General features: G+C 39.1%; 4 protein-coding genes across 4 annotated transcripts; 2 read left to right on the top strand and 2 right to left on the bottom strand.

Moving 5' to 3' along the window:
• The first annotated feature begins 259 nt into the window (after positions 1-259).
• LOC111496814 (probable alpha,alpha-trehalose-phosphate synthase [UDP-forming] 7) lies at positions 260-4,822 on the top strand. Its single transcript, XM_023147332.1, has 4 exons — positions 260-487; positions 768-2,868; positions 3,053-3,326; positions 3,807-4,822. The coding sequence occupies exons 2-4, from the start codon at positions 887-889 to the stop codon at positions 4,101-4,103; spliced, it is 2,553 nt and encodes an 850-aa protein (XP_023003100.1). The 5' UTR covers positions 260-487; positions 768-886; the 3' UTR covers positions 4,104-4,822.
• A 1,159-nt stretch (positions 4,823-5,981) lies between these two features.
• LOC111496842 (protein GRAVITROPIC IN THE LIGHT 1-like) lies at positions 5,982-7,986 on the bottom strand. The gene has a single exon (XM_023147372.1). It carries the CDS (start codon positions 7,591-7,593, stop codon positions 6,196-6,198), a length of 1,398 nt encoding a protein of 465 aa, XP_023003140.1. The 5' UTR covers positions 7,594-7,986; the 3' UTR covers positions 5,982-6,195.
• Positions 7,987-9,917: 1,931 nt separating this feature from the next.
• LOC111496851 (ER lumen protein-retaining receptor A) lies at positions 9,918-12,987 on the bottom strand. The gene is made up of 6 exons (XM_023147381.1): positions 12,744-12,987; positions 12,064-12,329; positions 11,346-11,461; positions 10,656-10,729; positions 10,508-10,571; positions 9,918-10,412 (listed from the first exon to the last, which is right to left on the bottom strand). Exons 1-6 carry the CDS (start codon positions 12,832-12,834, stop codon positions 10,376-10,378), a joined length of 648 nt encoding a protein of 215 aa, XP_023003149.1. The 5' UTR covers positions 12,835-12,987; the 3' UTR covers positions 9,918-10,375.
• A 1,367-nt stretch (positions 12,988-14,354) lies between these two features.
• Positions 14,355-15,094, top strand: LOC111496853 (protein STICHEL-like 3). Its single transcript, XM_023147384.1, has one exon. The coding sequence runs from the start codon at positions 14,669-14,671 to the stop codon at positions 15,077-15,079; it is 411 nt and encodes a 136-aa protein (XP_023003152.1). The 5' UTR covers positions 14,355-14,668; the 3' UTR covers positions 15,080-15,094.
• Positions 15,095-15,113: the final 19 nt, after the last annotated feature.

Raw genomic sequence — 15,113 nt, 5'->3', positions numbered from 1 at the left:
CCTCGCCGCAGCGGACTCCCCCTCCTTTTGCGGGCCCCCACCTCACTCTATCTTTGTCCGACGTCGCTATTCCCATCAACCGACACGAAGCGCTTGCTCCATCAGCGGCAACTGAGAGCGCGCGGGACTAAACATTAGTCCTAGCCAGTTGGCATTACTGGGTAGTCCATTGGCCGACCTTATCCTCTTTCTTTTCTTTTCTTTTGCAATTTTCAATTTTTTTCTTAATTCAATTATATAAATATATATTTTTTTTCTGATAGGGAAAAAAATTGCAATTTAGGAATTGTTTAGAGCAAAGAAAAGGTGGAGGAAAACGAGAGTCTGTAATGCGACTCTTTGGCTTGGAGAGAGAGAGAGACCAAAACCAAACCCTAGATTTTTCAGTTCCAAGTAGCAAATTTGTTCATTTATTCCATCAAATTTCCGATCCAACCACACACTTCACCCCCAATAATTTGTCCTCCCTTTCATCCTTTTGCCGCTGGTTAGTATCGATTTTTTTGTCTTTCTGGTAATTATATCTGCATCTTCATCTCTAATTGGAAGTTAATTTCTGATTTCTTGTTGTATTCCTGTTTAGTTTCATCGTACTGGTTGTTTGTATGCAGTACCTGGTGTTTCGGAAGGATTTTTGTGGATCATATCCTAATTTTGTGTATCTTTTACTTGATGTATATGAGTTCTTGATGCTTTGGATATGCGATTTCCTGTGAATTTACTTCTTGGTCTTCGTGGTGACTCTCTTTATGTGATACCCATTTCAGATCTTGCTTAGTTATAGGCGTTCAAGGAGGAGGAAACCTGTCCTGTGCTTTGTGAATACTCTCTTGAGATTCTTTGTGAAGCTTTTTTTGAGTTGGAAATTTATTGTAGACCATTTAAGATGATGTCCAAATCGTATACAAATCTTTTAGATTTAGCTTCAGGGAATTTTCCCATCATGGGTCGTGAGAAGAAGCGACTTCCACGAGTAATGACTGTTGCAGGGGTAATATCAGAGCTTGATGATGATCAGGCAAACAGTGTGACTTCTGAGGGACCTTCCTCAGTTGTGCAAGACCGTATAATTATTGTTGCCAATCAGCTTCCTATTAAAGTGAAGCGTAGACCGGATAATAAAGGCTGGAGTTTTAGTTGGGATGAAGACTCTTTGTTGTGGCAGCTCAAGGATGGTTTGCCGGAAGATATGGAGGTTTTGTATGTAGGATCTTTGCAGGTGGACGTTGATTCTTCCGAACAAGATGATGTATCACAGCTTTTGTTGGAGAGGTTTAAGTGTGTTCCTGCGTTTTTGCCTAAAGAAATTTTATCTAAATTTTATCATGGTTTTTGCAAGCAGCAATTGTGGCCACTTTTCCATTATATGCTTCCGTTCTCAGCAACTCATGGTGGTCGGTTCGATCGGTCTCTGTGGGAAGCATATGTAGCAGCTAATAAAATATTTTCTCAAAGGGTCATTGAGGTCATAAACCCAGATGATGACTTTGTATGGATTCATGATTACCATTTGATGGTGCTGCCCACCTTTTTGAGGAGAAGGTTTACAAGATTGAGAATGGGCTTTTTTCTTCACAGTCCATTTCCTTCATCAGAAATATATAGGACTTTGCCAGTGAGGGAAGAGATTCTTAAGGCTCTTTTGAATTCAGACCTTATTGGTTTTCACACTTTTGACTATGCTCGACATTTCCTGTCTTGTTGTAGTCGAATGTTGGGTTTGGAATATCAATCAAAGAGGGGTTATATTGGGTTGGAATATTTTGGAAGGACCGTGGGGATAAAGATCATGCCTGTCGGAATTCACATGGGCCAGATGGAGTCAGTGTTAAGGCTGGCTGATAAAGATTGGAGGGTACAGGAGCTCAAGCGACAGTTTGAAGGAAAAGTTGTCTTACTTGGAGTTGATGACATGGACATTTTTAAAGGGGTCAATCTGAAGTTGTTGGCAATGGAACAAATGCTAAGGCAACATCCAAAGTGGCAGGGTAGAGCTGTTTTTGTACAGATTGCAAACCCAGCTAGAGGAGGAGGGAAAGATCTTGAGGAAATACAAGATGAAATTCGGGAATGCTGCAAGAGAATTAATGACTGTTTTGGACAGCAAAATTATGAACCAATTGTGTTCATTGATCGGCCTGTTTCTCTCACTGAGAGAGCTGCATATTATACCATTGCCGAATGTGTTGTAGTTACAGCGGTGAGGGATGGAATGAACCTAACTCCTTATGAATATGTTGTCTGCAGGCAGGGAACCTCTGGATCAGATTATAGCACTGAAACGAATGGACCACAAAAAAGCATGCTAGTCATATCAGAGTTCATGGGATGTTCCCCTTCTCTCAGTGGTGCAATGCGGGTTAATCCATGGAACATTGAAGCTACTGCCGAAGCATTGAATGAGGCAATATCAATGGCTGATGCTGAGAAGCAATTGCGCCATGAAAAGCATTACAAGTATGTGAGTACTCATGATGTGGCATACTGGTCAAAGAGTTTCTTCCAAGATATGGAAAGAACTTGTAAGGATCACTTCAGAAAACGGTGCTGGGGAATTGGGTTGGGCTTTGGATTCAGAGTTGTAGCACTTGATCCTAACTTTAAAAAGTTGTCTATTGATGCCATTGTTGCTGAATATTCAAGGTCTAAAAGGAGGGCTATACTATTGGATTATGATGGCACTGTCATGCCACAAACTTCAATTGATAAGACCCCAAGTAATCAAGTTATTTCAATCATAGATTCACTTTGCGATGATGTTAGGAATACTGTTTTTGTTGTCAGTGGAAGAGGGCGTGAAAGTTTGGGCAACTGGTTTTCTTCTTGCGATAAACTTGGGATTGCTGCAGAGCATGGCTATTTTATGAGGTGGCTCTTTTTTCTCCTTTCCATCTACAACATCCTCCACTAAATCTTGTTCTTCCCATCTGTCTGGCTATGTATTTTCCTTCATTTTTCTGAATGAAAGCACAGTTTCTTACCGAAATAACTTCTGTCTGTCTATCTGTATATCTATATATATCACAATCGTTTGATCCTTGTACTTTATCAGGTGGTCTGCTGATAAGGATTGGGAAAATTGTGGTCAAGGTAGTGATTTTGGCTGGATACAGATCGCAGAGCCAGTCATGAAATTATATACAGAAGCTACTGACGGCTCTTCCATTGAAACCAAAGAAAGTGCCTTGGTGTGGCACCACCAGGATGCCGACCCTGATTTTGGTTGCAGCCAGGCCAAGGAACTGTTGGATCATCTCGAAAGTGTGCTTGCAAATGAACCAGTTGCTGTAAAAAGTGGTCAGTTCATTGTAGAAGTGAAGCCACAGGTATCTTCTTCTACTTTAAACTTCTGAAATAACATCAATTGAGTATTTCATTTTAATTCAAATTGGAAATTGCGTATTGCATTGCCTTGTTGTGTTGTGGTTGTTTTTCTGGTTTTGGTTTAGAACTGGTTGTTGGTCCCGTCTTCTTATGCCTTATCGCCCAATTTTGGACTTTTTTCGATTGTTTTTTTCTTTATTGGGAAGGATTTTGAAGTGGTTACTTGGAACAATTTGAACTGAGGTATTATATCACCTCTCATACGTGTGAACTTTCTTAGAAATGGGGATGCAAATGCAGTAGGCGTGCATATATGTGTGTGTGTGTGTATATATATTTCATCTTTTACTTTCTTAAATTTAAAGATTATCACCGTCTGTATACATAATGAGGCTTATATATTCCACATTACCGAAACTTTAGAATTCTCTCCCCTATTAAGAATTTATGAAAACTGATCCGAAATCTGTTGTAATTTTTAGGGGGTTAGTAAAGGTGTGGTGGCAGAAAAGATTTTCACATCAATGGCCGATGCAGGCAGACGGGCCGATTTTGTGCTATGCATTGGTGATGATAGATCTGATGAAGACATGTTTGAGATCATTGGCAATGCAGTATCAAGTGGCGTCCTCTCTTCCAATACATCAGTTTTTGCGTGCACAGTTGGACAGAAACCAAGCAAGGCCAAGTATTACTTGGATGATACAACTGAGGTCATAAACATGCTTGAAGCCCTTGCAGAAGTTTCTGACATTTCTTCTCCTCCAGAATCCCCTTGAGAATTTTCTCCATGGCACTTAACAGTGGCCTCCATTCTCTTCTCCAGTGATGACACTGACCTTGCCGGCTGGTGATTAGTATCATATTCATTTTCTGCTTTCTGGAAGTTGATTAACTTGCAGCAAAATGAAATGGTTTAATTTAAACCATCAGCGTATGGGATTTGTTTCTGATATATACAAGTGAATGCAAAATATGAAATGGGGAAGAACGTTCATTCTTGGCATTGGGGAGACTCGGATGGAATGGGGATTATATGGACTGACGGACATGGGATGTCTCAGAAACAACAGACAAGAAGATGGCTGTATGATTTGTGAATAATCTTTGAGGCTCAGTCCTTGGTATTTCCACGCGCGTTTGAAGATGGCAGTCCAGAGTGTTGTAAACACTTCCATTCTTTTGATTCATGAGTTTTTGGATGGTGGAATGATCAGAGTTCGAGTAGAAAGTTAGAAACAGAAGCCTGAGCTCGTCTTGTTTGAAAACTCTAGCAAATGTACAACATAATGATATCCTTTTCTTTCATATTTTTTTCTGGGTTAAATTCTTGAGTGCATTTGTTTTCTCATTGTTACTTGAACCATTTTGTTCTTGCTCAACATAAATCTGTAAATCTGCTACATCAAGGCTATCTTGTTTAGACTTGGAACTACGTTTTGTTAATAAGAGAATGTGTCTGGGAACCTGGATTCAAATCCTTTGGTGATTATTCTGGGATGAGCTTATCTATCTTTATGAGGTGTTTGATTTAAGAATTGATATGGTAGATGTGAACATAAGTTTGAATGCGAAGGCAAAGGTCAAACATTGCCCTTCTGTCGTGATTCTGCTACAGCTTCCTCGTACTTCCCCACAAATTAATTTCCAACAGGGCGGCAATGCTTATTCATTTGTTTATTGATAGTGATGGGCACTGTTTTTTTTTTTGTTCCAAAGAATCTGGCATTAAAATTGTACAGCTGATTAAATGCATCTCATATATGCTTGTTTCTGTAGCACTTTCCTGTACTTAGCCCCTCCAGTCCATTAAAACGTGACAATTTGACATCGATAAGATCACTATTTGATGTGTTTTGTTCAATATATAAACATAGATTATGCTATGACAAGTTTAGATGTTCTTGCTTAATATTGCATCTAAAGAATGACTCTTGATGTGACACAAACACTTACTAGATGTTCTCTTTGTTTTAACTTGAAAATGCATGAAGGTAATCCAATCACACCAAAAATGGCGCGCAACAACCAAGTGTTGAAGGGGGTGTGCGGTTGCATATGATGTTGAAGGGTGGGTGCAATGAAGGCTGCTTTGTGAGCTGGATCTTAGTTTTGATGTCGGATTGGGAATAATAAATAATAATAATAATAATAGCATCCAATAGTAGGCGCGGTTTAAAATCGTGAGATTGACGGCTATACGTTACGAGCCAAAGTCGACAATCTCTAGATGTATATATTTATTTATTTGTGCATGTATATGGTGGGGTACCCCATACATTAAGATAAAGTATAAATTAAAAAGAATGGAGGAGATGGGTCATGATTTTTGGGAACACTAAATTGAAAAGAAAAAGAAGAAAAGGAAGATGCCATGATAGTGTTACATCTGAATTATCCTCATTATATATTACATAAAAATATCATTCAATTTCCCAACCATCGTCCATTCCACCTTTACACCACAAATCTTTGTGCCCAAGCTTCATTTTAAATCATGTTTTCCCAATAATATCATAATTCCTACTACCTATATCTATATATATATATATAAATTGTATGGTAGGGAAGGTTCTATTAAGTTTTCTTATTAAACAAGAAATCTCCTAATTTTAAAGTGAATATTAGACAATTTTAATGAAAATTTTATTTTAATATGAATAATAACTCATATATAAATTATAGCATAAGTGTGACTATAATACAGATATTTATACAATTAATTGGAAAAATTGAAAATAGTTTTTACAGTACGCCGATTAATCTCTTCCATCAATTCTGATCTAACGGTCATCGAAGCTTAGCATCTAACGCCTGAGATTTTTCCGAACACTGAATTCCTTCATTCCGGAGTCCCGACGTGCCAGGAATTTAGCGACTCGGCGGCGATAAATAAACTCGACTCTGTACCACCGTCTCTCCAATTTTGAAACCCGGAACAACGGTGAACCGAACTCGAGGCTCCGACCCGGTTCCTACGGCTGAATCGTTCATATCCGCCGGAGAAAACAGTGTCTCTTCGGTAACGCATTGCATGTAAACTTCTGAGAATCTGCTGTTCTTCCTCACTTGGAAGATCGTAACGTCGTTGTGCAGTGAAAATGCTAAACACCGTAGAAGCCAAACGCGCTTCGACATCTCGGCGAAGGCGGCGAAGAACGTCGTGTCGGGGACGCCGCCGGAGTTCATGATTTTCCTCTGGTTCAGATTTCCAAACAGAGAGCACTCCATTTTCGCATGGACGAGTTGGAGGTACTTGGAGCGGGTGAATTTAGCGAATGAGGAGTTAAGGTTTTGAGAAATGAAGATTTTAGGGTTTACTGGTTTGAGCTTCTTGAATTTTTCAAACATTTGGCGGTTTTGCTGCTTGTCGAGGGGAAACGAATCGTTTTGGAATATGAAATTTGGGTCAGTTGTAAAACCCTCGAACATTGTTTTACAGACGAACGATTCAAAAGCGAAGCTCCGATGAGTTGGCTCCGGGAATTTGGTGTCAGGGTCGACGATACATTGAACGGCCGCGTTGAGGTCCCAGCTTGCTGATTCCATTTCGCGGATCATCAATTTCACGAAATTTCTGATGGATCTTAGGGTGTAATGGAGGAATTGAGCAAAATGGGTTGGATTGAGTAGAGAAAACTGAAGATTATCGAACATGGATAAAGAACCACTAGCATTTAGCTTCTTTTCCAACGACTTGTTGAACGAAATTGATTCGTCGAGCTTTTTCTTTAACGCGACAATACCGATATCCTTCTGCTCCGACTCAGCTTGCAGTTTCTTAATGGTAATCTCGTAGGTTTTCATCAAACTTTGCTGTTCCTGAATCTCCGAGAGCATTAATGTCACTTGCGGTGAGAGATCTAATTCTTTCTTTAAGAAGCTCCGTTTCAACTCTGAAATGACCTTCAATTCGTCTACCACCGCCTGGTCTGCAGCTTGAATTGCGTTGCTGTTGTAAGGACTCTGTGCCATTTGAAGCTCGGCGTAAGCAGCTTTGATTGAAGTAACGCTAGCAAAAAGCTTTGCAGCCAGAGCTTCCATGACTGCCTTGTTCCGAGCTTTGACGTCTTCTTCACCTCTGTCAAAGATTTGGGATTTTCCTCCATGGATACTCGACTCATCTTTAAACTTGTTATGTGAAACCAGAACACAGATTCCATTACTTGACGCGATCCGAGTTGCGTTCCTGAGATTGATTACCTTCTGAAAAGTCCTAGCGAATCTCGTTTTGCTCTTCACGGATGAATTGGGTTTGATCGTTGCCATAAAAAAGAAAGGAGAAAAACACACGCACGCGCGAACACTCAGAAAACAGAGTTATATTGAGCTCAAAAGAGGGAGGCTCCAATGGAGAACAGAAATGGAAGATTTGGTGATTGGCGAAGGAAAACAGGGGAAGTAGAGAAAGGGTTAAGCGGGGAAAAGTGATTAAAGGAGCAGAGTTTTCTCAGCAAAAAGCAAAGCGGAGGAAACTTTGACTATATCTTAGATTAAGGCCGGAAATGGAGGTCTGGGTCGAAAAAAGCAGAGATTCAAAGCGCAGGTGGGAATCAAAGAAAAAGAAAAGGAAGCCAAAGCAATGGCCATTGCCATTATATAGCAGCACAGAGCGCAGTGTCAAGAATGTAAGTTTTTTTTTTTTACATTACATCGCTCGCAGTTCTTAATAATACTCTGTGATTTTCCATGGAAATGAAATGATTCTGCTTTAATATGAAGAAAGGGTGCTTCTGAAGCTGAACTTAATAATAGGGTTTAAGAATATTTAGGTGGCGCCATCAGCAGCCTCAGCCTGGAGGCGATATTATTACAAAAATATTTGTGAAGTCTACGCTTGTAAAGTGATGGATGAGCTTTGGGTGTGTAGATCAAACCATGGACCCTACACTAAACCAAATTTTAATCATTGGGATTGCTGAGTTTTCTTCTTCTTCTTCTTCTTCTTCTTCTTTTACTAATCTTCATGCACAAATCTTCCAAGCCTAAACCAAGTGGAAAACTTTGAATTTTCTTTTAGCTTTTCTTGCAGGTGTGTCTATCTCAGTAATTATTACTCACCCTGTCATACACTTGACTTAAGGTTGGGAATATGTTGAGCCAAAAAAGAAAGACATAAGGGATAGGCCCATACTCTGAAGATAGTTTATTTTTGCTTTGTGAAACCACTGGTGCAAAAGGAAAAGATTTGGGAAAAGAAGGAATGAACAAAAGCACTATTCTTGTCACCATCTTCTTTTGGTTCCCTTTGCAACGTCTTTGTTTCCTAAATTTGTCTAAAGAACAATCAAATAGCTAATAGAATGTTCGTTTTATCTCGTCTTCTCTGGAATAATAACAACCATGATTCTTTGGGGGAGGAATTTTGGTTATGTAAAAAGATTCTGGAGCGGAGGTGGAGGAGGAGGAGGAGGAGGGGTAATGAGGAGTCTTCATCAAGAGGGTTGTGTATGGCCTACTGGGTCCTTGCTGCTGCATAATTCCGACACAAATAAGACAAAATTAGTGCAATAAACTCAGCTAACTTTCAATGGCGGACAGAACAATGCAGCTTTTTTTTCTTCTATTTCTATACTCTAATTTCAAGCTTTGATTACTCCTAATCAATAAGTTTAGCAACAACTTTTTCTTTTGTGGCATGCAATGAGATCGGGACCCAACATTTTGGAGTCGGTTATGGCAATAAGCATGCTTCAATCGATCGGTGACATCAATATACATTCACATGCAGATTCAGCAAAGCAGAAAGTTCAAAATGGTGGCTGTTAAACACCAAGCAAGTGTGCTCATCCAGCCTCTCTAATGGAATAAGACTAAAATGACAGCAGGTGTCATGGCCCTTCCTGGAGATGAAAAAAGGATTCATACTTGCACTCAAGACTTGAGAAGACTGGTGGTCACAGAGTGCTGAAGCTTTTGGGGATTGGCAAACCACTCTGGTAGCCCTATCCTTATTCCTATTCCAAGTGCTTCTCTTTGCTTTACTAGTGGGCCTTACGCCTCACCTCAAAAGACTCAATTGTTTGGCTTCACTTCTCACACTACTTGCTCTACTAATTTAGACGACAATAAAGATAATCAAATTCTTTCCACCATTATTTGAACTAGCCTTACATTAAAGCTCTTGGAACCAGCCATTTCAAAATTCAAAGTTGTCTTTTACAGAGCAAGTGTTCTTTTCAGAACACAATAGGACTTGTATCAGACACATTGATTCTTCTCTGCCTTTGATGAGCGGTGGCCGCAGTTTAAAGTTGAGAGTTGTCTGATGGCACTTGCTGTGCAGCACAACAAAGTTGAAAAAACTCAAGAGACCATCAGTGGCTTTTTGAATAAACTTAGGGAAGAGCTGAGTGTTGCAGCTTAAGGAGGAAAAGCAAAGTCTCGTAGATAGTACACAATACATCAATGGGTTACACATATTTTCAGCCAACCGTTGCACATTTTGAAACACTCCCAAAAAGTTGTCAATAATATCCTTCACATGTGGGCAATGGCCCAAAACGCACTCAATTTCCTTAACTATTAAATTTCATCACAATAACAATGGAGGGTACTAAAGTCATATGTTGTGTTTCCACCGAAAACTAAAATCAAAATAAACGGAATTGGCATCATTATCTATTGGTAGTTCAACGAAGAACAACTTTAAATTTGTTCTCTCGGTAACAATGTGAAAGTGATTCCCTTGGCAATAAACTTTAGACACTACAGAATGGAAGACTGCATCAGCTAATAGAACCTTGATGTCAGTTCCCCCAAGTCCCAAAGGATATCTTTACAAGTTAGAAATGAAGAAAAGAAACCTAACCTCAGAAACTATAATTACCTTTGAACAGGGTTAATCAAAAAGTCCCTATGAAATGTCAGTTTCCATCAAGAACCCACCTGCATTTTGGCAGTTAAAAGGTACCCTACCCGGAAATGAAGGAAGTTGTGATGGTTGAAGTTAGGTGTTCTATCCCCACTTCCAAGCCAAGCTACCAGCCATGGTGTAGAAACGTAATTGGATCTCAAGCTCCATAAAGTCAAAAACTGGTCCCAGCTTTAATCAAGCTGGCAACTGAAGCTTCGCCTTGTTTCTCCAGCTGCAAAAGATAGGTTGGAAGCTTAGCACTCGATATGACACAGCAGTTGAAGCAAAACCAAAACAGTACTCCGCTTAGGAGTTTGATTCAATCACCTAATGTAGTAGTAGTAAAAGAAATCAGCATATAAAGCCGTCTGAACTAGGCCAGCAATGCAAGCTACAAGAAATCAAACACAATGTAAGCCATCTACAGGTAACAAGTGACTAAGAGTGTGTGATCGTAAACCAATACCAATCTTACCTATCCACCGACTGAAGTGCGTTTCCATGAAATATCGGTAGATCCAGTTGAGGATGTAGAGTGCACGATAGGCTCTGCAGATTGATTTTAGTTCCAATAAAAAAAAAAACTATATTTACAGAACAAGCTTGAAAGGGTAAACCAAGAAGAAGTTAGGATCTTAGCTAAAATAAAGCTCCTTTTCAAGAAGATCAACCAGAAAGTTCTATACTGTTGGTAGAAAAAATATCATGTACCAACTGCTTGTGGAAGCCTTCCCCATGACAAAAGGTCCGGTAACAATCATAGATTTATAACAAACATATACAAATTTTCTTAAAGAACATATTGGATATGTATGCATGGCTTGCTTAGTCCAATGACATTGAACGTGGAGGGCTTTTCATGAACCAGTCAAAATGAACATATAAATATCTTTGTTGGAATCTACTTAATGAAATATATAAATTTTCAGGGTATCAAGTGATACAAATCCTTGCCATGTGAAACTAAAAACCCATTTATACATGTCATTTAGAAAATTTATTGTTTTGGATATTGGTCATGGCTCTAAAGGATAAAATTACTTCAAATACATACTGCAGAATAGAAAAAGAATGACTGGTCATATTCTTTAAAAACTGATGAGGTTGGCAGAAAAGTAATTCTTCAATAAAGCACCACCACCAATGATAAATGAAATATACGAACCCAAGAAAGAAGATGTAATGGCCTGTTAAATTGTCCACATTCCCACTTCGTTGCAATAAAACTAATTGAGGAAGAATTGCTACAGCCTCCAAGTATATTGAAAACACCCAAAAGACCTGGAGCAAAACAAGTTCAGCAATATCATTTTCTACTGTGTCATATCCTTAAAATTAAGAAAGAAAATAGGAAACACGAAACAAAGAAGGGATCAGAGTAAGACTGGATTATTTCTACAACAATAAAATAACAAAAGACAGCCTTCTTGACGAGTATTGACAAAGTGAAGTGAGCATGTCTTTGAAGGTAACATCACAAGATGTATCTTGTCAATCAACAGGAATGGGGTAATAGGGAGTGACGAGGCTATGTTTACAAAATTTTGTCTCAACACTGATGTTTCTGCAGGACTTCTTCCAATTTGTTAAGAGACGCAGATATTTCATGAGAATTGTTAAGATGCAATCATACTGGGTAACCGATGCATCATGTGACAGCAAATTGCTCAATGGTCTTTTTATCCTGGAGAGTTTCCAGAGTACTAGTTAAGGCTTGCATAAATCAATTTATGAACTTTTACAGTTAAATGAACAAATTATCATGTTGGTTCTAATTTCACATGAACATTGCCTAATGGGGATGAAAGCTGGGAAAGATGAACAGATGAAACTCATCAAGCATCAAACGCGAACTAAAATAATTTATATTAAAATTACCTCACCTCTTGAAACCCAAACTTCTCATTCACTAAAAGTGCGAGAATGAAACTTGCAGCAACAAGAAAATAATGACGAAAAGTGTCAAGATCTTTATCATACGACCGCCTCACGATTGGATGCACCCGCATGCACCAAACAATTGCTAGAGAGCTTGCTATAAAAATCAGCTTCATCACAGTATTATAGATAGATATGAAGTCCGTTAATAGATCCAAATACCGGGTCAGAAAGACAAGGGCATACAACTCCTGAGTCTTGAGTGAAATTCCTTCAAAACATAAATTAACAAATCAATTCCACGTTCATATTCCAATTAAGTAAACGTACTGATGAAGAGAAGTCTAAACCATGAAATTCAAGTATACAAAAATCAACTCAGTAAAGTCACAGTCTTTAACCTAATCGTCTCGAAAACTAAAGAGGGGAAAAAAACCTAATGCTCCAATCATCGGCAATAATAACACCGTCTGGAAGCTGAAGGGACTAAATTTCTGCTTCGAGAAGTCAGTATCATAATCCCATTTCCAATTCATTATAGTATGATCCACCATTGAGAACCAAAAAATAAAAGAATATACCGGAGACCCACACTGGTATTTAAATTTCTTAGTATCATCTTCTCCTCCTTAATGCCAGAATCAAACAGCAGAACACAGGAAAAGAAAAAGGGAAGGTAAATTACCGGAGCATGATTTGGTAGCGTAGATTTTGAGGAGAAGAACTAAAACACTGATCAAGTGGGTCATATCGCCGGCGAACCTGAAGATATTCATGGTTTAAGAGTGAAGAAGACGATGGGTATGCAGATTTCGGGGAAGAAAGAGTGAAGAGGAGAAAACGAAATGAGAGACGATGGGGGAAAGGAGGCGGAGGGAATTTGGGAAGGGGAAGGACTTCGAACGGGAGGGAGAGGAAAAGCGACGTGGCAATTGGAAACGCCCCCACTGCTTCCACGATGTTCTGTGTATTCCCCACCAACAAAAATGACACGTGGCAAAACACTTCATCAGTTTGACCTCAATACTCCACATCATTGTTTCCTGTTGACTTTTTTTATTTCCCATTTTCTTTTTAATACACCATTTTTTAATATCAAAGACTATAAACAAATAATTAAACAAATTAGTAAATGAACTAATGAATTTTCTTGGTATTATTCAATTTAATTTTTAAATACAATTTTATTTCGGACGTGGGGCCAATAAAATAGAAGGGGTATTGTTATTTGGATGTTTTCGGAAAGGGTGTTTTTATTTGGGCCGTAGGGTCCAAATTCCCCATGCCAATAATGGTGGGCTCGATCAATAGAGGTGGGCCAGACTTGCCTTAAAAGCCCATTTGATAATGGGCTGGTATAGCCCATCCAACACCCATGTTCCATTTCATGAGATTAACAGCGGCAAGGCAAACATTAATATATATTAGATAAATATGTTTTAATTGGATTCAAATTCACGTAACTTCATACTCTCAAACATATTAGATAAAATTTATAAAATTGGAAGTTGTATTTACTGTGAAATGAAATATTGACTTTTATTCTTTTTATATAATTCTAACTTTCAAATATAATTTATCTCATTTAATTATTAAATAAATGCACAATGACGGTGTTATTCAATAAATTGTTTATGTTCCTGTGCTGACGTGGCCGAGGTGTCCTTCTTCTTCTTCTTCTTCTCCTCCTCCTCACTTCCCGCTATACACTCTTCTGCTCATGCTCGGTATTCTGCTGAATTTTTCTGTTTCTCTCTGTGAAGCGGAGGTTCCTGTGTGTTTGGACTGGGTTATCACTTTCCTGTGAAAGGGCACTTCGTGAGCTTCATGGGAAGCTTGCTGAGAGATCCGGGCTTTAATTTTCGAAGCGCCAGATTGGATTCTGCTGTTCCCTTCTTCTGATTCAGGTGATTTCTGTTCTTTCCTTTTTGATTTTTTCCATCTTCCTCAACACTTTCTCTCTGCCCTACTCTTTCTGTTTTCTTCATTGTATCTTTTTATCTTCTTTTTCTGTCGTTCTCATTTTGTTCTCTTCCGTTTTGACAGAGACGGCCACCATTTTTTTTAGGGATTTAATGGGTCTACGAATGAGGCTTTGATTCTAGCATTTTTTTTTTTTTTTGTGGAAAGAGGGGTTCCTTTGTGGTTTCCCTTACGTGCTGAAGCTGGGTTGAGCTTGTTGCAGTTTGCATTGGAGTTTTCTTTTGGCTGCTAATTAGGATTCAGTTGGAGTAGCATTTGGTTTGAATGCTACGTTCAACTTGGATCTCCAGTGATAAGCTTCATGATGTACTCGACCCAGGTTTTTTGGGATGGGTGATTGGAAGTGTTGAGGTGATGGATTTTCTTTGTTTCTCATGTTCTAATTGGAGGAAAGTCGACGAGGTTTGGAAGTAAATGTTTGAAATGGGTTGGTTTAAATAGAGTTAGAATTTAACTTACCTACTTTAAAATAGGACCTCTCTTTGCCTAAACTGCGGGGTATTTGGAATTTATATATCGTAATTGCAGAGGTTGGAGCTTTCGTTGTCTGATTCATATGCAATATACTTCGATTCGTTTCCTCAATTGTCAAGAAATTTCCCTACCAAATGCATTTGTATTCTCATCATGACTAGAGCTGTCCGCGATAATACTCTTAAGGAGGCAAATGGTGATATAAGCGATCATCTGCATAACCACATTCACTTGACAAACTGCATTCACTTGAAGAATCACATGCACAAGCACAGCCCCATCTTGGCTGACAGGTCTCTTATGAGGGACCTCATTGTCCTTCAGAGGTCGCGATCTCTCAGGGACCCTTCTGCAAGTCCTCCCTCATGGCAGTCTCCCTCATTAACTGATCTGCCACCGAGGGTGGGTGAAAATAATGCTGTGATTCGTGAAGGAAGAAGGTCAGTAGGAACTGAGAGTCGAAGGGTAGGTAGAACAATGTCAGGAAGTTCTCCACTCTCGGGAAGTTTTGCCACATCAAAAGTCATTCCGGCTGATATGAATGTGGGCACTGATAGTTTCTGAAATGGTTTTCTCAACTGTTGAAGCATGAACTTGC

Source organism: Cucurbita maxima, unplaced genomic scaffold (assembly GCF_002738345.1).
Source record: "Cucurbita maxima cultivar Rimu unplaced genomic scaffold, Cmax_1.0 Cma_Scf00023, whole genome shotgun sequence".
NCBI classification, from domain to species: domain Eukaryota; kingdom Viridiplantae; phylum Streptophyta; class Magnoliopsida; order Cucurbitales; family Cucurbitaceae; genus Cucurbita; species Cucurbita maxima.
Note: the sequence above shows the minus strand (reverse complement) of the source record. Positions and strands in the feature narration are given on the sequence as shown.